At 42.0% G+C, this 26,255-nt stretch overlaps 1 protein-coding gene across 2 annotated transcripts; it reads right to left on the bottom strand.

Annotated features, from left to right (window-relative positions):
• Positions 1-521: 521 nt before the first annotated feature.
• Positions 522-24,261, bottom strand: LOC134457888 (solute carrier family 2, facilitated glucose transporter member 11-like). Of its 2 annotated transcripts, XM_063209893.1 has the most exons (12): positions 23,867-24,261; positions 23,131-23,229; positions 19,910-20,070; positions 17,586-17,710; positions 17,292-17,421; positions 9,085-9,233; positions 8,583-8,770; positions 7,822-7,932; positions 7,103-7,207; positions 6,938-7,013; positions 5,610-5,737; positions 522-1,893 (listed from the first exon to the last, which is right to left on the bottom strand). In XM_063209893.1, the coding sequence occupies exons 1-12, from the start codon at positions 23,924-23,926 to the stop codon at positions 1,702-1,704; spliced, it is 1,524 nt and encodes a 507-aa protein (XP_063065963.1). In that variant the 5' UTR covers positions 23,927-24,261; the 3' UTR covers positions 522-1,701. The 2 variants fall into 2 exon arrangements, with proteins under 2 accessions (XP_063065963.1, XP_063065964.1); XM_063209894.1 differs by lacking the exon at positions 23,131-23,229.
• Positions 24,262-26,255: the final 1,994 nt, after the last annotated feature.

Genomic DNA, 26,255 nt, shown 5'->3' with positions numbered 1-26,255 from the left:
TTTGAATGCCCACAGGAAATTTCAAATGGGTCTGTAACGTCTAACTCTGTCTGTTAATATGTAAGCCTCAGTCTAGGCACTTGCAATGACTGAGAAGTTAAGTAACGCGCTGGTTCGAACATACTCCTGCCTCATGACTGTCATGAGCCTTATTAGTGCTCTCAAGTCTCACGCTTTGAGCGTAACACACACATCTCATCGAGTTCAGAAGTGCTATTAATGATTGTTATAGGCCTATAATAAACAAAAGAGAAATAAAATGAAATAAAATAAAAGACTGGTTAGACCTAGGCTATTGAATAAATAGTGTAGGCTATTTGATCTCATCAAATTATTTTCCAGCCTTGCTGTGTTGAAGGGAAACCTAGAGGGTCGATGCCACTATCACTCCAACCAAACTTCTAAACTTTAGAGCCCTGGCCTTATTAATATTTGAAAGTTGGGCAGAATCATTGACAGTACATAGAGGTGGCGGCGAGGATATCTGTCATGGTTTCCAAGAATGGACGCAAATGCAGATCTTCACAGCAAACTTGATTTAATGTTAAAACTCAGGAACAAAACAAACAAGGCACAATGGCCAGAATCGTGTCAAGAACAGAAACTGGTATTGCATACAGCTCTACAAAACAACATCAAGAATCTGCACACAGTGAATGAGGAGCTGTTTCCACGTAGCAGGATATTTTTAAATGTGGTTATTTTTCCTATTCATTGTGTATGTTGTAATGTTTGCTCCATGCCAGCAGGGGGCAAGGGTGGGCTCCGGTTTTAGTATCTTGCATTGCGTTTCCTTCATTGCTGCATGATCCTTGAAACCAAAGAATGTAGATTGGATAAAATGTATCACTCAATGGAAAATGCATTGGCCACGGTGTAGTATGAGGGCGGTGTGCATGGTCAGTGGGTGCGACGCCATGATGGATAATCGGGCGTGATTGTAGGCTCCCATAGAGATGGTGACTGGGTCTTACGAAAATAAATAATAAGACATGAATATGTACCTGGTTTATTGAGTGAGGTGAGAGAGCCATCTCTCTGCAACACCCTTCTTGCGTCATCTGAAGAGAGCGTGTCTCAATAAGTGAGATTCGCGTCTTTGGACCGCTGTCTCAGTCAGCTGGGCGTCCCTGCCCTCTACACAGCTCATCCTATCAGGCGAGTCAGGGCGACAGCTAATGAGCGTCTCCCATAGAGATGGCTCCCTCATCTCACTCAATAAAACCGGGTGACACAATCATGTCCTATTGTTTTGTATTGACATGGGCATTGAACTTTTTAATATGTTTGTCATAAAGAAAAGAAACTTAACATAAGAGTGTATTGAAAAGAAAAAATTGAATAAATTGCTGCTTGATCCTTGAAACTGACAAGCCGTGTCCTCATCTCTCTCCTGTTTCTCAGGAGTTAATCTGTCAACCAGGGTGCCATTGCTATGTAGGCTACCCTTTACACATACATGAATATGTTGTCGATTAGGACAAAATACAGAACTCTGGTTGGTCTCATACAGCTGTTCTTCGAGGGATGCTGTGAATTTCAAGATTAGAATATGTTCCATTTCATACATGAATATAATGCACAGCACATAATATTGTCCGTCACATGTGATTCTAATTCAGATTAGAGATCTAATTTGAGCTAAATGCACAAAAAACTATATAAAATTAGCCCAAAAAAATAGACCTGTTTTCATAGTCATCAGCCGCTACTGACTTCCTGTGAGACGGCCATATGCCTCTGCCTCCTCTTCTTCTTGTTCTTGGATTGAAACTCGGCACGGATCTCCAGGAAGGTTTTGTTCTTGGTCTCCGGAACCACAAAGAACGTGTAGACGGTCACGATGACAGAGACGGCAAAGAACACAAGAAAACAGTACTGCTTCAGTCCACTCTGAGGATGAATAAAAAGCACAGAAAGGAGAGGATGATAATTAATAGAATGATAAAATAACACATTAGATAGTTAATGAAATATGACTTCAAGGATTCAAGGATTCAAGAATTTATTGTCATTGTCAAAAAGGCAACGAAATTGTGTTTGGGGTACAATACTTAGTAGTAGCAGGTTTCCAAGTAAAGTGCAAAACGAGGTAAAAGTGACACCAGTGCTTGACCCCCCCAGCCCCCCCATCCCAGTTGTCTAATGACTTACGTATATGACAAATATATTCACTGTAAAACATTATTAGTTGCCTCAACCAATGTGTCTTCAAGACAGTTTCTGAAAACAACAATGACATTTCAGCAGATTGACTATTAAGAATGGCACGCAAGGCTAGGGTGAAGGAGGTAAGCCCAAATGGTAAACTCCACTCCAAGCCTAGTAACTTGTTAACTTGATTGAAATTCAAGTCAAAACTACTTCAGTTGAAAACTCAGTTTAAAATAGTACACTTTGCCCTCAAGCTTCAATCAAACAATTTGGACTTTGGTTCACAATTCAGTCGTTTTCAATCACAATTCATTCGGAAAAAAAGGAAGGAAAAAAAAAGAAAAAAAGGGCTGCTGCAGGGAAATGTTTCCCTGATTTGCCTTAAGTACACTCTAAGAAAATTTCCCTGCAAAATAACGGCAGTTACTGGCAATTATATTTACCTGTAATTCTACTGTTATTTCACACCAAAAATCAAATACAGCTCATTGCTGTTTAATGTATCACAGTATATAACATTTTTTCAGCAGCAATTGAACTGTTAAATAACAGTACTCTACAGAACGTTCACAGTATTAGTATTGTTAAACTAAAAGTGCTCTACAATATTTCTGCAGTAAATAACAGTAAAATAACAGTACATTTCAGTTAAAAAGTTGAATTGTACTGTGTGATGACAGGCAAATACTGGGTCATAGTTGTATTCATGAATATGGCCATGGCAACTTCCCACCCCACCCATCATTCTCCATAACTGTGGTACCCTGGCCATGTTACCACCCCACCCTCCCATCGTTCACCATGACTGGAGTGCCTTGAGCATGATACTATGGCGCTATGCTGTATTGAGAAAATGGTTTGCGGTGGTCCTTTGAAAGTGTGGGCATGAATAAAATTTCAGAGTATGCAGTGCTATGTTACAATGATAGTGTGCGAGGTGGCTTTTTACTGTATCTCTTGATGAGCCAATGATGAATATAGCATTGGTCAGTCTTTAAAAAAATATTTTGCACCAAGTAGCAGAGCAAACAAGCAGCACTACAAGCTAGCTCTCAAAGCAATGCCTAATTTGCAGCAGGCACATTATATGCAACAATGCCACAAATGATGCCACATACAGCAAGCTTTCACAAAGAGGAAAGTGTGCAAGCATGTAAGCAAGCTTGTAGGCAAGCTTGTAGGCAAACAAGTGCTATGCTGTGCCATGCAGGCCAGTCAGCAGGCAGGCAAGCAACTGAAGTGTTGATAGTCCAGATTTATATACAGGTGCAAGAGTACCATGTGACCAGAGTCATCAGGCCCTTGGCAGGTGACGCCCGTAATTGAATAATGGCATAACAGCCCTACTCAGGTGAGGCCAGGCACTGATTAGCAGATTGGTTTAGATGGGGCTGCTTGTTGCAAGAGTGTTACAAGTTCTTAAAATGTTTCAGCCATTCACACTTTCATCACTATCAAAATGCATGTGCTACTCACACTTTGCTGCATCAAGCACTTTTTAAGTATTGTAGTTTCCTTAGAAATTGTTTCATCATGCTTGATAGTATCAGATAATCTTTAACCAGTCAGAATGACTTCAGTTCTTCAGGTGGTATTGAAGTTTGATGGTGATCACGGACAAGTGGAGGATGAATGGGTTTCAATGGTGCTGCCTAAAATAACTTGTTATTTTCTAGAGATGCACCGGATCCGGTTCCGGTTCCGGATCCGTCAGGATAATAGAGTTTTTCACAGGATCCGGGTCCGGCAGGATCTTAAGCAGTGGATCCGGTATCCGGCATGTTACCTAAAAATCAGGGTCTGGTGCATGTCTAGCCTAGGCTTTTCAGTCTTTCACAACCCCAATCACTGCATGGAGTGAAATCCCTTTGGAAGCGGCTATTGCAGGCAGTGTGGTAATAAGCCAATGAGTCTAAAAAATAGTTTGCGCCAACGTAATAAAAAGGGCCCACGTGTGCGAGTAGACTATATGTTTCAACCCTTTTGTAGGATCCGGTATCCGGTTCCGGATCCGGCAGGATCTTAAGCAGTGGATCTGGTATCTGGCAGGATCCTAAAAATCTGGATCCGGTGCATCTCTATTTTTTTCCACAACGGCGAATACTGCTATTGTGCAGTACTTACTGTTTATGCTCAATATGTGACTCAAAGTAATATTTTCACAGTAGTTGTCTGTTTTTTCGAAAAACAGTAGAATGCTGTTGCAGAATTGCCGTAAATAAACAGCTATTTGTTACAGTGTATGTATGGGGCTCTTCCAGGCAAAGGTCTGTAGTTTTCTCTTTTTTTCCTTTATGGATGTGCACCTTGTTTTGCCAATTTGCATTTTCCTTGGGGGAGAATATTTCTTGTTTGATTCTGTGCCAAAACAAATTACACTGTCATACATATTTACGTAAAAACGTTCTCAGTACAAACCTGACACCTTGGTATCCCTGTTGCATTACTTGCAACATGATCTCCAAAAATTCCGTGCTCCTGGACACGGATGTTAAGGACACAAAATCCGTGTCCAGGAGCACGGATTTTGCCAAAATTCCGTGCTCCTGGACACGGAATTGTTTTCCGTGCTCCTGGACACGGAATTGTTTGAAGTGCTTTCTATAGGCTATTTTCACAGTCTTGTGTTTTCTCAGGATTTTTCTCATTTCAAATATTTTGTCTAAAAAAAAAAACATTTCTTACTGACAGGTTAGGGTTAGGGATTGTTTTGGTCTGGGCACAGCTAGTTTTCTTTCATTCATTATATGAGTTTGATAGCCTAGCAACCAACTGGAAAAGGTATTTCTCAAAAATAAGTCTTTAATGACAGGTTAAGGTTAGGGAATGTTTTGGTCAGGGCACAACTTAAATTGCTATAGCATTATTTTGTTTAGGATTAGCATTTGGTATGTATTTTCTAATGATAGAGTTAACACAGTGCTGTGGTAATAGCCTATAGAAAGCACTTCCGTGTGCCCATCACGGAAAACAATTCTGTGTCCAGGAGCACGGAAAACAATTCCGTGTCCAGGAGCACGGAATTTTGGCAAAATCCGTGCTCCTGGACACGGATTTCGTGTCCTTAACATCCGTGTCCAGGAGCACGGAATTTTTGGAGATCAGGCTGATTACTTTACATCTCCTGTACAACACCATGCAACTACCCCCTCAGCAGCAGCCCATACAGCCCTACAGGGATTTCGCTTGACGGTTGCACTCACCTAGCCAGGCTGTGCCCTCCTAGTGACACAACACCTTCAGCGTTGCTACTAGTCAGGTCAAGACCAATGCAAGTACTTTCTGAGCTCCCGAAAATCGGGAACTCCTCCCACTTTGTTGGGAGGCAAACAACCATTAGCAAACCAAGGGAGGCTTGTCAACCATGCCATGTGGGAAATGTTAATTGTTATGCTCTTGGTCTGACCAATTCTCAAAGAGATTTGAAAGTCGATGATAATCAGGCTAGCACTTACCACAATAAATGGGAAAATGATGGAGATGATAAAGAAACAGATCCAGTTGACTGATAGGCCAATCATGCACGCCGCTGGCCTCACCGTTTGGGTGAAGATCTCAGAGCACAGAGTACCAGTCACACCACCTGCAGTACAACAAGGTACAACAGTACAAAACTGCAACTTCAATGCACAAGATTTCCATCACATCATATTTTGTGGAAAAAAGGTTTGAACACTCCTTTAGATTTTTTCTTCCACGGACGTCCATGATTTCGTAGTAGCAGCAATTTCTCTGGTAGCAGCTAGAACAGCCAGCAGAACTGAATGGCTCTTACAGCCAGTGATCCACAGCACCACCTTCTGTTATGGCGTTGACGTCACAATATGGCGGTTGACCAAGGACCCAGCAGTCTTGCAGTGTGTATTTAAAAGTTGGATATTCGTGTAACAACAAGTTATTTTGCCGTGTGTATGACACAAATTGAACCTCTTTGCCATATTGTCTAGTTTATTTAAAGGGACACTGTGTGAGATGTTTAGTTATTTATTTCCAGAATTCATACTGACCATTCACTAATGTTACCTTTTTCATGAATACTGACCACCACCATCAAATTCTAAGTATTCATTATGACTGGAAAAAATGCAGTTTTCATACATGAAAAGGGGGATCTTCTCCATAGTCCGCCATTTTGAATTTCCAAAAATAGCCATTTTTAGCTAGCCTAGAAATCTAGACGCCCCCTGTACGGCGTCTAGATTTCTAGGCTAATTTTTAGCTGCAAAAATGACTGTACTTGGATCTTAGAGAAAATATTTATATATTTCCTAGAAAATATTTGTTTACTACATAGTAAACTTTCATGTAAAGATCAAATGTGGAAATACAGGCAGCCCAGTTTCAATGAGCAGCATAGTTGCAGTACCTTTTATGACCAATTCCTGCACAGTGTACCTTTAAGAGATTTAATTGATTCATGTTTGTGTCATCTGAACTTAAAGTTATTTTTTTCTTTTTGTTCATTCACTGGCAAGCACGATGACATTTCGGATTTCGCCCTCTCTGTCTTCCTTAGATTCACGTGAATCTGATTCATTTGTGAATCTGAGGAAAACCGAGAGGTCGAAACGTCATCATGCTTGCCAGTGAATTAATAAAAAGAAAAAAATAACTTAAAGATGAAAAAATCCAAAGGAGTGTACGAACCTTTTTTCAACAAAACATTTACTTTTTAATTCAGCACCAGGGATTGTGCCAAAGTAACTCTACAAGTGAAACACTGCATCATAACCATACTTGTACAACCACAAACTATATTGATCTCCTTGGTCAATTTGATTACCTGGTCCCAAGCCAAAGCTGAGAATGAAAGCAAAGACGCAGATCATACTGAGGTAGGGCACCCACGAATTTGCTTTCTGTGGAGAGGAATTTAAAGTTATTAAGTATACTGTGCAAAGTACCACCAATTAATTCTCTTAATGCAGAGAAGAACAAAAAGATGTACCGCGAAACTGAGAGTCAGGGTTATGCATAAGCACCAGAGGCTCATTAATGAGTAGCCCCCAATCATGAGGGTTTTCCTGCCCAAAGACTCAACCAAAAAAACACCCTGAAAAGACAAAAAGGATATAATTCCAAAGATGGCAAACTATGAAAACAACACGTTTTACTTGTCGACACATGAAAAAAGTCTGATGAGCACCCCAAACCTCAGGTTGGCACATTAAGCTACTGCAATCCTGGCCAACTGAAGCACCAAAATCCGTTAACCAGCATCTTAATCAGTACCTAGTATTAAGCACACAAGATTAATTTGGTGCAAATCTGTTCACCCGTTGAAAAGTTATTGCACATACATATTGAAAGTTGGACTTGGCCATCTTGAAAGCATTGGTCTCCAATATTGAGCCAGTACATGCAGACATTATACGGTTTTAGCATACAAGTTTTAGTGCAAATATGTGCGTCTTTTCAAAAGCTATGGAACTAACAAAAAGTCTGCCTTCTTGAAAGGCCTTGGCCTCCAAAATCTAATCGCTTCATGTGCCTATTACTATACAGTGTTCCCACAGAACTTGGAGCAAACTCATCCACCTTTTGAAAAGCTACTTCATCTATGGCGGACACAGCGCAGGTCGGTGCAAAGCCATAATATCCCTGATTTTTTGGGGGGATATAATTATCACATTAACTCACGATATGGTATTATCACGTTATACTCACACCGATAACAGTAGAGGAAAATTCACATAGTCCACAGCCGAGTGACACATACAGTATCAGTTGTTCTGGAATGCCTGCTTCAGCAAACACGTAGGATGCATAAAAGTAGATCTACGGAATAAAATCAGACAGAGAAAGACAGCGCATGACATGCATGAATCGTACTGAATACCATGGGTAGTCATGGGTAAGCGGTTGGGGCGTCAGACTTGTAGCCCAAAGGTTGCCGGTTGGACTCCCGACCCACCTGGTTGGTGGTGGGAGTAATTAACCAGTGCTCTCCCCCATCCTCCTCCATGACTGAGGCACCCTGAGAGCATGGTACTGTCCAGCAGCACTGCTCGCTTGGGGTACCATTGGGGGCTGCCCCCTTGCATAAAATGTAAATTTGTTGTGTGTCGTGTGCAGTGAAAACTTGTGTGCTGTGGAGTGCTGTATCACACTGAGAATGGGAGTTTGAGTTTCCCAGGTGGGCTTTCACTTCACTTTCATACACATACACGCTTTCATTCAGTGTCTGATTCATTGTTTCCTTCCGTAGAAGCCTTACTGAAATACTGAATCCTTTAGCATAAACCTGTGAGATATTTAGATAAAGGATTCATTTTAATCATGGCAAGTTAAATTCTAAATGTATAACACTGTGACCGCTCACATTTTCTGTGGTTATTGTGTGCCAATATAAGTCTATTAAATGGTTAATCATAACATCCGTTTAAAAATCTCCATTTAATCACAACAGACAAGAATGGATTACATACTGCATTGATGCCACTCAGCTGAGATAACACGTTTAAGACGACGATGGTGAGAAGTTGCCAGCGAAGGCTCTTATCCAAGAACAATTCCCAGGGTTTCTTTTGTTCCATTTGAAGAGCATCAAGTCTCTCCTTCTCTATGTCTGCCTTCTCCTTGAGACATTCCTCCGCGCTGTGAAGCTGCTTCAGTGCTGTTGGACAACAAAAGACAACTATGGCAGCCATTCCTTAGCTGAACTTTTATTGTGATACACTGTAATTTCTTAACTATAAAGTGCACCTGAATATAAGCTACACAGAAATAACAAGAAAAAATAGTCATACAGTACATATACTGTAAGTCACACCCATATTATAGTGTTTTTTTACAGGTGCTGTTAAAACGCTATTTATACATTAGCATTTTGGCAGGTTGGCCTTTGTTGGCCCATTAAAATCCAAACATTAGTTGTATCATTGTATAAGCTGCAGGGTTCATGAGAAAGCATGAATAGACTTTGAATACCTTTGTCACATGCAGTCTCATCGCCTCTGTCGATCAGCAGGTAGCGTGGACTCTCAGGGCACCAGGGCAGGGTGATGAGCTGTAGTATTGCTGGGACAGCGGTGGTTGCCAACAAGAGGGGCCACCACTCCTCTCTGCCCAACACTTCTCTGGAAGACACAATGAGGTCTGTGTTAACTTACAGGGTAGACAGCACTTAGGGATGTGATTATGTGCCCTACATTTTGTTTGTGAACAGCATCTAGCTATCCCTAGTGCAGATCCTGTATCCTCCCCCAGTTTCTTTTTTTTTTTTGGGGGGGGGGGGTGTCAGCTTTTATTTGAACAGGACAGTGAAGAATGGGACAGGAAATGAGTGGGAGAGAGAGACGGGGGAGGATCGGGAAATTACCTCGTGTTGGGAATCAAACCCGGGTTGCCCACGTAGCACTGCAGTGCAGTGCAGTGCCGTGCACGGCAAGGCCTCCTCCCCCAATTTCTGAATAACATGAATTATGCCCCGCTACAAGTGCATATGGAAGACCAGGATTGAGTCTGGTCTAGGTCATTTCCCAATCCTTCCCCTTCTCTCTCTACCAAATATTCCATATCTGTTCTCCATTGTACTGTCAAAGGCCAAAAAAGCCCTCATTTACAAGCCACACTAAATATCAAACATGCCTTGCCCACTACTCACACAAGGCGGTCCCAGTCCAAACGTTTTTCTGTCATTGTCTCTCAATGGTGGAATAAGCTACCAGTTACTACAAGAGCAGGGTCACTCCTTGTTGGAACTATATCTACATGTTATCCTATAGTTGAGCAACCATTATGCCTTTACAACAAATGTGCCTGCTTGCATTCAAGAAGTTGTTGTTCACGGCTCAGTGGAAAATTACTGAACTGTGTGAAGACTTTCTCTGCACCAGAACGATGGAATGCATCCTTGAGATAATCACCTGCAGCTTAACCACAACAAAGTGCATCTTTTAGATAGCGGGCCAAGGCCTGTGTGTGTGTGTGTGTGTGTGTGTGTGTGTGTGTGTGTGTGTGTGTGTGTGTGTGTATGTGTGTGTGTGAGTGTGTAATTCATTTCATTTCATTTATTTAAACTCGAAGAATCATTGAGGGCCCAGCCCTCATTTACAATGATGTCGAGTAAAACAAACAATTGCACATATAAAATCATATATAAACAACGAACATACACAATACACCATAAATCATATAAGAGGTAAGAATTAAGACAAACTATGAATTAAAACTTATGAGTTAAAACAAGTGCAAGTATGTGATAAAAAACTTCCCAGTGTAACTTTAAAATGTTCTAATGGCACAAAGGCTTGAAGACCCATCCTTTGTTGTAAGTTATTCCAAACTGAAGGTCCACAGACACTAAAAGCTGTTTTACCCAGTTCAGTGCGGGCATAAGGGACCTCCAGTAAAAAATTGCTGCTGCGGGTTTGGTATGGGTTGGAGTGCCAAACTAAAAGAGATGAAATATAAAATGGGAGTTTGCCAGTGAGGGCCTTATAAATAAAAATAAAATAATGCATGTCCCTTCTGTGAGAAAGTGGAGCCCACCCAACTTTATCATATAACAGGCAATGATGTGTACTATATGGATCCCCAGTAATAAAACGAAGAGCTGAATGATAGACAGTGTCAAGTGCCTTCAGATTAGAGAGTGGTGCATGTCTGTAAATAATATCACCATAGTCAAGGGAAGACAGAAAAGTAGCTTCAATTAACTTTTTTCTGCAGGAAACAGGAAAGTGATATTTATTTCTGTGCAGGAAAGATAGCTTTTGTCTGAGCGTAGTGACAAGACAGTCAGTATGTTTCTTGAATGTGAACTTGTCATCTAGCCAGATTCCCAGGTACTTATAATGTGATACTCTCTCAATAACAGACCCATCTAAAGTAGATATATTAAAATCATTTTTCATGCCATGCTTAGATCGAGTAAAGACCATACATTTAGTCTTGCTTACATTAAGTAGAAGCTTAAGACTAATGAAGGCATTTTGTAGGATATTAAAAGACTGCTGCAATTCTCCAAGGCTAGCTGTACAGAATCTGCAACACAATACAAAATTGGTATCATCTGCATATAGATGAATAGAGCAGTTGGAAAGGAGAGAAAGTATGCTATTTATGTACATGGTGAAGAGTACCGGACCTAATACTGAACCTTGTGGGACCCCCTTGGTTATTAGCAGGGGGTCAGATTGAGTATTACCCAATTTTACAGTATGGTGTCTGTTTGAAAGGTAGCTCTGGAACCATTTACAGGCACTTGCATTAAAACCAATACCAGGGCAGAATTTGTAGAAGCAGAGAATGGTCCACGGTGTCAAATGCTTTGGATAAGTCCACAAGATGGCAGCACAATGTTTTTTCTTGTCAAGAGAAGTGATAATATCATCCATTACTTTAGTAGCAGCAGTAACTGTACTAGTTTAGGCCTAAAGCCTGATTGGAGAGGGCTCAAAATATTATTGGTATTTAGAAATTCTTTGAGCTGATCATTTACCAACTTCTCTAGTATTTTTGAGAGACACGGTAGGCTTGGATATTGGTCGATAGTTGTTAGGGTCAGTCCCTTGTGCAACGGGGTAATGTGTGCAAATTTCCATAGTGTAGGGACAACTCCAGTGGAAATAGAAAAATTGAAAATGTGGCAATAATGGCTCTGCTATGATATATGCCGCAGTGCGAAGAAAAAGGGGGATCTAGCTGGTCTTCTCCAGTGGATTTGCGACTATCAATTGCTAATAAAGCAGATAGCACTGTATGCTTAGACACAGGATGAAGCCTGAATTCCAGATCATCGTCTCTGACATTGTCTCTGATACGCATATCATGTCCAGCCCTAGGTATAAAGGAATGATTATTGCTATTGTCAAAACTTTGACTGGCTAAAGAAAAATGTTTGTTAAGAGCACTGCAAATGTCTGATTTGTCTTGTAGTAGACAATCATCAAACTTAATTGAAGAAGGCATAGGTGTAACAGATTTATTGTTTTTGTAATTTACAGCCTTCCAGAATTTTGCAGGATCTGAGTACGAACTAGAGACAAGGTTAAAGTAATAGTCAGATTTAGCCTTTCTTACAGATAATGTACATCTGTTCCTGAAACTTGCCCAGTCGGAGGCATCCTTGCTCCTCCTTGCTAATGACCAAGCCTTATTTCTTGACTGAAAAAGAGAGGAGAGTTCAGGGGTGAACCATGGGTTTGTTCTACTTTTTACTCTTATCTTTTTAAAAGGTGCATGTTTGGTCAAACAATGCAAATAAATGAGTTTGAGAAAAAACTGTAGAGCCAAGTCAGCATCAGGAATTTCAGTTGTTAGATGAATGTCACTTTTCATAGAGATCATTTAAAAAAGCTTGCTCATTAAAATGTTTCATAGTTCTTTTAAACCAAAATGTGAGGCAGTGCTTTGGTTAGAGTGCTGTGCCTAATACAGGCAATGGGACAGTGGTCGCTGACCCCTAAATCAAAAACACCACTTGCGCTAATTTTGTTCATCTTATTTGTAAAAAGTAGATCAATAAGAGATGATTTGCTAAGGTTCTTAGAGTTTGGTCTTGTTGGATCATTAATAAGTTGATCCAAAAATAGACTCGAGGANAACACATCTCTAAGATGTTTGGAGGCATCAGTTAGCCAGTCAATATTAAAATCCCCAAGAACTAGAACTTCTGAGTCAGTGAATCTAGATATCAATTCTGCCAGCTGATCTATGGATTTAGAATCAGCTGACGGGGGTCTATAGATCCAACTATTATGAAGGAGTTGTTTATTGTGCCATAATGAACCTTGAGTGCAATAAATTCAAAGGATTTAGGTTCACTTAAGGAATACAGAAATGTGACAGAAAAAATTGTGACTTCACGTAAATAGCCACACCCCACCCCTCCCAACCCTGTCAATTCTAAATAAATTGTAGCCTGATAAGGTTGACTTCAGAGTCATCAATTTCACTCTTCAGCCAAGTTTCTGATAAAACCAAGATATCAGTGTTAGTTTGAGCAATTAAAATATTTAGGTGGTCCATTTTATCTCGTTGCAATATATTTATGATATTGAGGTGGATTAACCCAATGCCTTTTCTGTCCTTAAAAACACATGGATTGTCCAAGCGAACAACGTCAGGGGTAGACTCCAATGGACATGTAGCACATTCATGACTTCAGGGCTTAGTCCATTATTGAGAGGGATATCAGGAGAAGAAATAGGAAGGACAGTCTCTGGCAGGGAGATATCATTGCAGATGGGCAGGCTTTGACATTTCCGAGGAGCCATCTGCTGGCCAGAGGAGGTATTTGAATGGGAGGGTGAGCAAGCAGCAGCAGAACGAAGTGATCTGACATTAAGAGAAGGGCCATCTGTAGGTGATGAGAGGGGCTACTTATTGCCTGTGTAGTTTGATCCCCAAGTGATACAGCAGGAGAGGGCGAGCTGGCAATTATCAGCAGGACCCATAGTAGAGCTGGGTGTGTTTGTGAACTGGATTGGGTCATGCTGTGTTGAATGTCAAGGTGTGCTGAAAGCAATGAACTGAATAAAGTTGGTGGTTAGCTCTAGTAGGCCCAGTTTGTTTGGATGCACCCCATCAGATCTATATAAAAATGATTTGGTCCAGAATATATCAAAATTAGCAATAAAATCATGACCAGCTAGATTGCAGAATTGTTTCAGCCAGGTATGGAGACTATGCAATCTGCTGAAACGCTCTGAATTACTGGAGCTAAGTGGGATAGGGGCCTGACATTATGCAGCGTTTCCCGAGGCTTTCAACAGTGAGACATAACGTCTCCAGCTCATTCTGTAGCTTCACAGAGTTCCGGGCCATGACGTCATTTGTCCCCACGTGAGCAATGACAGTGTTTACGGAAGAATGTCTGTCAATAGAGACGGAATGAGATGAGAGAGGATGTCAATAGCCCTTCCTCCTCCCGGGATACAGTACGTGATAGCACTAGGAATAATCAGATCTCTGACAATCGAATCACCAACAATGAGAATTTCAGGAGGGCATTGAACATCGCGGTTAAAGTGTATAGAGGTGCGAGGAGGAAGTTGTAGACCATCTGGACGCTGAGGGACGCTGTCAGCCGTGGACAACGCCGGTGGTGTTGACACGGGCTACACAAGCTAACGACACCAGCATCATTAGCCAACAGAGGCATCGCAGTAGCCCGATGGCTTGACAAGCTATCCGCTGTTGGAGATGTAGAGGCCATGCAATCTGCTGCGGCCATCGTTGGAGAAGAGATTCTGAGCCGCTTATCAGAAACGCGCTCTGGACTCGAGCCGTCGCTGTCTGCAGACCTGTTGCGCTTGGAGGTAACTTTGCGAGCTACATGTTGACGCGTGTGATGGATGGCCTGGCCTGAGCGCTTATCAGAAACGCGCTCTGGACTCGAGCCGTCGCTGTCTGCGGACCTGTTGCGCTTGGAGGTAGCTTTGCGAGCTACATGTTGGCGCGGTGATGGATGGCCTGGCTGGATAGCAGGCGAGGGGCAAGATTCGCTGCCCTGTTCATCCGGACATCCAGATCCACTCCGACGTGGGGCAGGCGACGTAGGGAGATCAGCAAGAGGAGCAAAGGCGTTGTGGAGCACTAGATCCGAAACAGCCCCAGTCCGACACGCCGCGACAGGAGGAGGGCGGCGGCGAGACTTGCCAGCAGCTACCGTAGACCAGGCAGAGCTACCCGGGGCGGGGGTCATGGAGACATCCGTGGAAGGCCCAGGTAGTGGCGGATAATCAAGCGAGGTAAGCCGTGCACCAAGATCTGCTTGTTGTTGTAGAACGACTGAGATAAGTTTCTCAATCGAAGCCCAAGTCCATTTTTATTTCAGTCCAGACAAGGACTGTAGACATTGGGCTAGCGTTTTGCCGAACCTCAACAGCCTCAGTGGCCGCCATCGCTACTTTGTCTTGCGTCCTCCTAAGCGTGCTCACCTGGGAGACCTGTGTCTTGTCCCCGTCGGTGACGGCCTCGCCCTGGTACTCCAGCACGTAGGAGTCGATGAAGCGCTCCAGTTCCTCGATCTCCTGCGAGCGCGTGCTGCCCGCAGCGCACATGCTCACTCTGTCGTAATGTAAGGTGGTTCTTGGTGGTTAATCTCAACCGGGATGTGCGCCCCCACCCCTTAGCGGTTGAGATGCATTGTAATCATAGGGCTGTCCTTAATAAAACGGCTTGGAGAGAGGGAGGCCTATTAGAGTGATTTTAGAGATTGTACAAACAGCCCTCTTTATTCGCTCTCCAAGCGCTTGACTTTAAATAATGATTATCTGTGTCTTTTCTGTTTTCAGATGTTTCAGATAATAAATGTTTAGGGTTTGAACCTAACACTCCTCTCAATCTTCAAGAAGCTAGTGAAGACTCATCCGCATAACTTAACTAACTCGACTCACCTCTTATCATGGGTACTAACCTGCACTGCATTTCATAGGCCCTTCACTATTTTTCTGCTCTCTAACTGTTCTACCACAGAAACTTGAGAATGGCAAAAACAAGTTTTAAGAAAGAAAAAAGTTGTTCCAATCCAAAATGTAGAGGTATATTTATAGACATTCATAGGTATATTCATAGGTTTTAGCTGTGCAGCAATGTATTGACCAAGCTCCCCATGTTTTTTAAAATGTTTCACAAAATAGGCTTTTACTTCGTTTTGTCAACACAGACACAACTAGAAGTACAGGCACGTTTTTTGTTGCCATTGGAAGACATACCTCATCACCGATGTCTCTGAACTGTGGGGTCCCCCAGGGCTCCATTCTGGGACCACTATTGTTCAATCTGTATATGCTGCCACTGGGACATATTATCAAGAATAACTCAATAAATTACCATAGCTATGCGGATGATACCCAACTCTACTTATCTATGTCCCCCAATGACTACACCCAGTGTTACCAAATTAGCGACTTTTTTGCTAGATTTAGCGTCTTTTTGACTTTAGCAACTTTTTAGTGCATCTGGCAACTTTTTAAAATGTGCATTTTCAGTGACAAATTCATTGTTTTCCGCTCTGCGCCGCCGTCAGAAGCGTTTCCAGGGGGTGTTCACTCACGGAACTAGCTACTAGCCACAACTGGCTAACCCTAATCCTACCTAAGTGCAAAATGAATGGGGGTCAATGGAGTTTTCTACCATTATAATTTTTGTGATTTTTTATAATTTTTTGTCCTGAAATATTAATATTCAGTTCGAAGCTAGAAATAATAAGACCCCATTTGAGTAGCGTTTCGATTATTTTGCGCCACTAGATTATTATATACTGGGTCACAAAGCTCAATTTTTATGAGGCCAAACCCATAAACATTAGCGGGATGCTAGCGAGTACAGGTCGAAATCTTCTAACCTGCTGTAAAACTACACACCTGAACGATTTGTCAATACAGCCTATTGTTAAACACCAGTCATAGTGCTTACCAGGAATGTTTTGTTGATGATATTTGTGACTGGAAATCGCAGTAGCAATGTATTTAGCATATGGGTTCCCCTTTCCATTCCATACATTTTCCCACATGAAGGACTTACCGACGCTCGCCAACTAGTGGACACTCCATAGGAACTGCAGTATGCATGCAAAGCTAACTGGCTACAATGGGAACCAATCAGTGTGAACATTCTCCACGTTAGAGATTCTCTGGCGTTTCCCACGGTGAAGCAGGGCAGCAGATTAGCTCTGATCTCCAAAAAGTCGCTAGCACCACCCATTTGTACTGTGGATGAAGGCATTTGGGCACGTTTTCTGTAGATCAGTGCGCCGTGCGTGACGCTGTGACGTCGTGCGTGACGCTGTGACATCATACGTAACGTCATGACGTCATCTAGCGACTTTTCAGCAAGCCAATAGCGACTTTGCCTGATTTTCTTTTGGCAACACTGACTACTGCACCCCCCTTAACTCTATCATTGCATTGACCATATTAAAAAATGGATGTCTCACAATTTCCTCCAGCTGAACACAGATAAAACTGAAGTAAACTGAAAGTAAACTGAAACTGACCGCCCATTCAAATGCATTTGCCGCGAAAGTGTGGCCCAACCATGAAAAACGGGGCTTTATCGTGACAGCACCATTACCGTTATAGATTCATTTAATTTTGTGGAAACATGATGCATCTCGTGCGACAGAGTTCCCTTGTAAGTCGCTTTGGTCAAATGTCTATAGAGTTTACTGCTCTTCGGTTACTTACTTCAATCCGACTACCTCTGCAATGACAATGCCTAGTGTGACTGATATGGAGGAGGTCATGGCCAAAGCTCCACGTAATGACCTGGGAGCCATTTCGGGAAGGTAAAGGAACTGGACGCACAACCCTACACCTGTACAGAAGAGGAAAAGGATAGCATAGTTAGGCTACCACTGAGTGTCACAAATCATGATGACAGCATTTGCTTTAACTTATTACATTATGTAAAAGATATGAAAATTATTACAAAATGAAATATTTGGGAGGCTTTTCTGATCAAAAAATCATGAGACATACCTGCGTTTATGCCAGTGAGAAATCTGGCAACTATAAGCAGCTCAAACACACGACTAAAATAACTTATTCCAAAAAAGAATGCTGCAAGCAAAGCAAAGATGTTGTTGAGTAGTAGGGCACCTTTCCTGGGAATAAAAAGGAGAACATATTCATTATTGTATCGTTTCTTTTTATCAATTTTCTTCTTTTTTTACGATTGATTATTTTTTCCGTACCGCTCAAGATAAAAAGTCTGTTCAAACACCAGAATGTTTGGCTCAGTGTGCCGCTTTGACCTTGTACTTTGTATTGGGTTACTTCAAACACTGTAGCGCCATCAACAGGTCAAAGTTGGAAGTATATTTCAGATTGTAACTTTTGAACTGATAGTTCGATTTTCAAAAACTTCCCTGGCATCCCTGGAATCCTAAGGACAAGCCGAATCCATCGCACCCTAAGACTTTCCTGGTGAGCCAGAAGCTATGTGTTGACGCCCAGGGGGCTGGGCTACACAAACCTTCTGGTGCACCTGTGATTCGCTCTCCTCCTCCGTTTACGAAATAAACGGGGCAGCTCGACGAATCAGGATCGTAGGGAGGGATTTCAGTGGGTATGACGTTTATCGAACGCAACACCCTCCCCCAGGGTAGTTCGGCTGTGCCCGCCCCCTCCCTGAATCACAACAGTAATGGCGGCGTGCGAGGAGTTATCATGTGTCGGGATGGAAGCAGCAATTTCAGCGGTGTTATCCAAAATACCTCAAGTTGATTTTCTAAAGGACGTTGTTCTGTTTTGGTTCCCGACCTGGCGGCACTTACGTGACGACACGTCCTACGTCACAAAGCTTCAACGTGAGTGGTCGAAGTGTCATGTCATTCATATGAGGTTGCTCCAACCGCGTGCAAGCATCTTTTGACTAAACCCCGCCTGCGGAGACGCGTGAAAGGGCAGTGTGCCAGTAGCCTGTTACTTACAGGCTACTGTTTTACCAGAAAACCCTAAGACATCATTTTCCGCAAGAATAGTTTTCCGCCATTTTGAATTTTGTAAAAATCAATAAAAATGGTGCCCCACACGCGATTTTTGTCCGATTGTTACGGACATTTTATCAGGGCATCTTCGGGCTGTGATACAACTATCCTGAAAGTCATGTATTGATTAGTTGAACCGTCTTCAAAGGCGCCAAACAGGAAGTGAGCTTATATCTCGGCAACACCTACTCGTTTGCAGCACAAATTAATAACCATAATCAACACTATCCCCAGAGGACACATAACGATTTTCATGCAAATTCGCCACTAGGGAGTGCTACAATGAGCAAAAATCTGGTTTTGCCCATATTGGCCCGTATTGATCTCAGATCATCAAAAGCTTGGGATTGCTAGAATCCTTGGGTCAAACTGAATCCAACGCACCCTACGATGTCATATTTACCATTATTAATTTCCTGGTATTTTGACATTTTCAAAAATCAATAAAAATGATGCTCCGCGCACAATTTTTGTTCGATTGTCCTACAATTTTTATCAGACCACCAATGGACTATTCCGCATCTATGCTGTAATTTACAGAGCAATAGCTGAAAGCATTGGCGCACAGCAGCCAATCAAAATGGAGAACAAAGACAAACACACCATACAAACGAAGTTAGCTCATATCTCAGCAACGCCTAGATGGATCCTAACAAAACTACCTACACATGATCTCCAGTACACCCAGAGAGTACCTACCAATTTTGGTGCAAATGTGTATTTGGCCAATACGGTAGATGCAAAACAGGAAGTTAGCTCATCACTAGATGGTTAACTGTGTGTTGTGTATGCATGAGGGGCAGCACATGCATCGAGGGCAAGGCATGCATGAAGGGCAAGGCATGAATGAAGGGCAACTGATGCAAGACGGGCAAGCATACTCCAGCATTTTCTGTGAGGAAGTGCAATCTAGTTGTATTTGTCATCCAATATTACAAGGAAACTCGTCCAAAATGAGAGAGCTGTATTCTTGGGTGCATTTCTCGAAAGCGTAGTGGTTAGCCAGTCAGCATCTTGGGTAGTTGCCAATGGGAAATTGCTTGCACAAAGTAGCTAACGTAGTTAGCAACTATGGTTTCGAGAAATGCACCCCTTATTTGTCTACTCTGTATTAACTGTACTTTCCAGGTAATATTATTACCATACTTTGCAGTGCATACTTATTGTATGATTTGATTTGATATGATGTGATATGATATGAATCATGAGTATGAGTATTACATTTCTATGATAATAGTATTAAATGAACAAAGGAAACATACTGTTTATATTTACATGAGTATGAAATGAACATAATAAACATGCAGCACCAACCTCCCATACTTGTTGGCCAGTGTTCCACCGACCCAAGAGCCCACTAGTCCCCCAAGAGTGAAGATAGACACAATAATGGACCAGAAGAGGGTAAGTAGCTCCTCTGATATCGCAGACTCGTATCTCTCCGTCCATGTTTGGTTAATGAATGTCATCACAGACTGATGTAATGAGAAACAGAATGATAGTCAGAATATATGTACTGTATGTCTGAGAACACTGAGAGTATGGGATGATTAGGCTAATTACCAAATTGTGTGTGGAACCGTGGAACGTTAGTAAACACCCCTCCAGAAGCCTCATACCAGTGTTTCCCATACATTGAGGAAACTATGGCGGCCCGCCATAGTTTAAATTTGGCCGCCATAGTTTACGAAAATGTAAAAAAAAAAAAAAAAAAAATTTTTTTTTTTTTTACTTTTTTTTATTATTATTATTTTTTTAGCGATATCCGTTTTTGTTAAAACGATTTGAATTACGATTTTGAATTTCCTTCGCATTTTCCTCCTGGAGTAAATACATCCTATAGACTCTGTATTGGTTAGATATTAGTCCCACGGTAACACAGAATGAGGGGAAAGCATTAGGAAGTGACCGTAAGGGTATTACAGTTGATTCATGTGTGCACACGTGTAACATCGGGTGAGTAACAGAACATGTGCGCAACGATGCGTTATGACACGCCGATATGCGAGGATCTTCGTCCAAATCGCTAGTCGCGTGCGTTTACATCTCGTGCCGCGTGTAAGGGAAATGTTAGTTGTTGACATGTATGGAATTCACTTCAATTTGTGCTGTTTCTTGCTTCAGTTGTGGACAAAACGATTGGCCAAACTCACAATAGAAAGCCTTTGCTGTGCTACTGCCCCTGAGAGCTGGAAAAAAAAAACCTTCATAGAAGAAGTCACACTTAACAGGGGTGTTAACCAATCCAATGAGTTCTCTCATTGCTCTCTCTCTCTCTCTCTCTCTCTCTCTCTCTCTCTCTCTCTCTCTGTCTCTCTCATAGTACCCTACTATTTAACCAAAACAAATGGTGAATTTCTGAGCCCTTTTTAATTTGTAGCCTATACCACTGAAGGCATGATAATGCTTCATCATATTTTAGAAATAGGGCCTATGTGCCTTTTATATACCAAATGTTTATCATTTTGAAATTGTTTCAGTTGTTTATGACTTGTGTATGACTGAAATTATCTCTGCATACTATCAGTGCTGCATTGCTTTGTAAAGATAGGCTATTCAACACACTTTAAAAACACACTGAAAAGATACGGCCATAGTAGCCTACTGAAAACATTTTGTTCATAATAATGGTGATTAATAAATGGTGGTCTTAAATTTTCATACTGACATCCTTGAATTTGACTTGGTAGATCACGGCAGACCATCAACTTCAAAAGTAGATCTTGGTTAAAAAAAGGTTGGGCACCCCTGCTATAGAGAGAACCACAAGTGAACCAAAAGCCTAGTCAAGTTGTTGTAGTTTACTTGGGTTTGGGAGCAATATAAAAAACCTTCAGAGAAGGGACAGTTGGGATGAGTTTACTAACACTCCCTAGGCTTTGTTTTACAGTTGTAATGAGTTTGGTGACAGACCTTCATTGACACAGCAGAGGAGACATATAGAAATATAGAAATTAATGTGTAATGAATGTGAATATAGACATAAATGTGTAATATGTTGTTCAGCCCTTTTAATGGGAGGAATTTGGAAAAAAATGGCCCTGTGACCAGCACCCCTCATGTAGAATGTGTACGCCTACAGATATGTGTGGGGGAAAAGGCATAGCCTACCCTCTAAGACCCTTTTTGTCTATGCGTTAACAATTTCACAGTGCTCCTTATAATTCTTATCTCTGCTCCTATTTTGTTTTATTATTGTTCCCAGACCCCTGCATTGAGGACGAATGAAACTGTGTTGTAAACAGAAATTATTCACTGTACTGCATTTTTTGACAATGACAATGTACTACTATATACAAGATCATGGGTAAAATCTTATGTAGCCTTATTTCTCAAAATATAAATGGCTGAAATATAGGCCCAGGCCTACAGTTTCTCCATGCGCCAATGTCATACTGTAGTCATTGTTTTGCCGTTTTGTATTTACGCTGCAAGAATACACCCCCCCCCCCAAAAAAAAAAGGCCCGTGTGAGAACCCCCCCCCCCCCGGACAAAATAAACCCCGGCTGCCCCCATAGTTTCCAAAATTTCTGTGGGAAACACTGCATACAGTATCGATACTGCTACATCGGACCGGCCCTTTAGCTCAGCGGTATCGTGCTGTGCCTCCCCTGCCCGAACTGATGCTGCAACTAGGAGGTGGGGAGTTTGAGACCCAAGGGGCGGACTGCGTGGGAACACTTCAGTTACACGTGTGTCTGTGTCTCTGTATGTGTCTGTGTAGAGAACTGCCTTTGGCTGAATCTATGTAAAATAGTGATATATGTTTATGTGTAATGATGTGTTTATTATTAATAATAACACGCTTTATACAGCGCCTTTCAAAACACCCAAGGTTGTTTAACAAGGTATCGTGTAGGAATGTGTGCGTGTCAGTGCGCAATTATGTGTGTGCGTGCATGCAAGTGAATGTGGTTATGGAACTAGCAGCCATAAGCCTCCAGGAAAAGATGTCTTAAGTTGTTGTTAATGTCTCGTGTATTCTCTATTTCTGTAGGCCTATGTATGCTACGGGACACCTTAATGTCCCCTCTGGGTTAATAAATGATACTCTACTATATATTAAGCCTTTGAGATGATTTGCCCAGGGGGGTATTACGAACATGGTTACGTGATAAACCAGTTATAGGTAACCTACAGGAAGTGCAAAACCTGCTGCAGGCAGGACTCTAAATTAACGTTTTTTGTCACCAGTGAAAATGGTTTGTATATGTTAATCTCACTAGCCAAGCACACATTCATTAATGGGTCAAAGTGGCTAGTAACTTGGTTTTTCTACCAGCCAAACTGAAATATCACCAGCATTTGGCCAGTTGGCTGGTGTTAATTTAGAGCCCTGCCTGCTTAAGAAAACGAGGACTCCAGGCTCTTTTAGAAGATGACTGATCTCTATCACAAGGTTAACTAAACCTGGATTACAATTGAAGCAGCTTCTTAATATACCACCCAGGGTCTCACCAAAGCTGTCAGCAGCCCGGCAGTTTAAAGGGCATTTGCATTGCATCATCGTTTTAAACATTTTATACATCCTTACCGTGGAGGGTGAATTTACGATAGATATGTTATATCCATTCTGAAACGCCCCTCCTATGCAAGTTGCTAAGGCCGTCAAAATCAGTGATGCGCGTGGAGTCTGAAAATAAACAGAGGTGGAGGTAGAGGTAGAGAGGTGGAGTGTGCAACATGCGTTTCCCAACTTTCTTCAGTGAATACAATGGATACACTTGACCCTGGCTTTCCCCCTTGGATTATGCCCAGTGACTTTTGACACTCCTGGCCTTTTTTCTTGGGCTGCTCTGTGCCACGTACCCAAGGGCACATGCAATAAATCATTGGTAGGCCTAATTAATATATGTGAAATGATGCGGGTAATGTGGTTGTATGTGAAGATTTTCATTCAGGTTGTATAAAAAAAAAAACATTGTTGAAAGCAACAAGTTAAATGTTGGAGCTTGAAATCCAAGTTTCAGGTTGCAAGCTCCAAAAATAAAACCAGTTGCTCGCAACTAACCTGTTAAGACAGCAGCATGGCAAGGAACTGAATACAACTGTGAGACATTTGTTGAAAGACACACACAGAGGCCTGCCTGTACCAAGCAGATGACACATTTCATTTGTCATGGAGCCTATTCTAAATTTGACCTTTAGTCCACATGTATAACATTGCACCCAGAGCCATATGGCCACATTATTACCATGGACTAACAGGCTAACATGTATGGTCTTTACTTTTGCAAGTTGTGTTAAAAAAACAACAACAAAAAACATACCACCCTGTGTCCATGTTCCTTGTGCAGTGCCATAGGTTTGTCTCCATTTTCCTCCTTCATTTTTAAATCCCTTCTTTGCAGACTGGAATAGCCTATGCCTATTCACCTGGGTTTAGTCTGACGCCGAGCTGAATAACATGCAGGTAAAATGAACAAGTTTTTGGTTAACCCGAAAGTGACCCCAGGGGTGAAGCCCCGTTAAAAAATAATCTGACGACGCCCCCTAGCCTACAACAAAGTCTACAACTGCTTAAAAATGTGGCTCCCGTGTTTTCTCTGGAAATGTGGGGGTGCCCTGTGTCCCAGTGTGAAGGTTCTTCTATATGAGGAAAAAAAGCCTTGTAAAGGAACACTGCATGCCCACAGGAAATGTAAAATGGGTCTGTAACGTCTAACTCTGCATGTGAATCTGTAAACAATTTGCAAGCCCCTCCCTATTCCAAACGGACACCCAGGCTGAAACGATACACAATAAGCACTAACTTTTTGTTTTGACAGCGTTATGTTATTAATGTCCCCCACGCTCACCGTAGTTTAATCTGGGCATGATGGGTAACCGTTGCAAATACCATTGCATTCCTCATTTAAAACGTGTGTTTTGTTTATAACCAAAGTAGCCTCTGAGTGCATCTTAATATGCGTCCTTGCCTCCTCCACTTGCGCTTGTCTCCTCACCCCGCATCCTGGCCCCTCCTCCGTGGAGAAAACGATAAAGTTTCCCAGCTGTCAGCCTAGCCACAACAACTTTTGAGGGACTATTTTTCATTCACCATAACAATTGCAAACGAGAAAAAGACTCTACAATTGAGCTTTTGCAAGATATTGAAATATAATGCTGTTGTCAGTGATGTCATCATGACGAGAACGAGAAGCGAGTGGAGGAGGCAAGTGGAGGAGGCAAGGTCCCATATTAAGATGCACTCTCGGTTTATCTGCTGTAGCGAGTTTGCGAAACATGTTGCGTCCGTCCGCGTTTCTCGCCTTCAATTGGCCACAGCGGCTCCCCTGTTTCCCTTCTGATTGGCTTTCATTTGACAGCGCGCAAGGCAACTTCGCTATGATGACAAGAGTGTTCGCTGGTTGTTGTCTATTACAAAACTCTAACTGTGCCTAAGTGTAGGCCTATTTAGGCTACCTCATTGAGATTGACATGCATGCCTTTATTATCTCAGCGAGCGCTAGGACAGGATTCAGTGACCCTGTGAATGCATCTAAAATAGGCTAGTACTTCAGTGACATAGGCCTAATGTCCGTTTAATGTTTCATATTGACTTTCATAGTTTGCCCTGCAGTAGGGCTATAGTTTTACTTTGCAAATAACGCTGATGTTTACAATGTATCCTTCTCACTCACTGCACTTGCAAAATGAGATAAAACCAAGGGTCTTCAGGTAGCCTATAGCATTTAAACATCTAGGCCTATATGAAAGTCATGTGGAGATATTAGTTAGTAGGGCCTAATGGGATCTGGATGTTTTTTATATATCTGGATGTTTCCCCCACATCAGTAGCCATCAGCTCTAATGCCAATGCATTTTTTATTTATTTAAATCACGACATAGAGGCTCAATCAATGGACTATCAGCGATTCAATAGGCTACTGTGTTCGCGCGCGTCAACGACGTCGTGAAGTAGAGGCGGTGCCACATTTGTGCCATGGACTAGGTGGACAACTTACCTGCACCTCGAGGTTTGGATAATGTGAATAAAATGAAATGGTACGAATTCGTAATTTGTAGGCCTATTGCATTGTTGGGTAGGCCTGCTTTTGTTTATGCTTTTGTCATCTGTTTCAAGAGATGAGCCAAACCATAAGAAAATGACATGATGATACATCATTTGTAGTCTATAAAAACGGGTGTTTACTTCGGTTAGGTAGGCTAAATAAAATGAAATTGTACTTAACGTAACCCTACTGGAGCTCACTGCATCGTTGAGTAAGTCTATTCCTAGCCTAGGCCTAACCTACTGTTTGTCAGGCTTTAAGAGATATGCTAAACCAGGTAATAAAATAAAATGAAATGGGACACGGCATTTGTGTAGGCTTACTGCATCGTAAATGGTTTGGGTAGCCTACTTTTTTGTTTATTAGCCTACTTTTAGTGATATAGCCTATCTGTTTCAAGAGATGGGCCGAATTATTTGTACATGAGTGTTCTGCAAGCCTGCTTGAGCGCGAGTTGACAATCTTGCTGCAAAATGAAAGCCATCAGAGGGGAGGCACAAGGGAGCCGTTGCAGCCAATCGTAGACGACAAACGCGGTCGGGCGCAACATCGCGCTATGTTTCGCAAACTCGCGGGGAAACATGTTGAGAAACATAGGACGATGTTGCGACCGCCTTTCTCGCCATCGATTGGCTGGCTCAACTTCTGATTGGCTTTCATTTGG

The sequence above is a fragment of the Engraulis encrasicolus genome, chromosome 11, assembly GCF_034702125.1.
Source record: "Engraulis encrasicolus isolate BLACKSEA-1 chromosome 11, IST_EnEncr_1.0, whole genome shotgun sequence".
Taxonomy (NCBI): Eukaryota; Metazoa; Chordata; class Actinopteri; order Clupeiformes; family Engraulidae; genus Engraulis; species Engraulis encrasicolus.
This window is presented reverse-complemented; position numbering and strand designations above follow the sequence as displayed.

Bases quoted from the DNA above. Each gene is read 5' to 3' on its own strand.
- LOC134457888 (XM_063209893.1), bottom strand. From the start codon at position 23,926: ATGAAGGAGGAAAATGGAGACAAACCTATGGCACTGCACAAGGAACAT. The intron at 9,234-17,291 runs GTAAGTAACCGA...TGTGTCTTCCAG, and splicing joins GCAGAGGTAGTCGGATTGAA to AGAAGTGTTGGGCAGAGAGG. The intron at 5,738-6,937 runs GTAATCAAATTG...GTTGTACTGCAG, and splicing joins CAGCTTTGGCTTGGGACCAG to GTGGTGTGACTGGTACTCTG.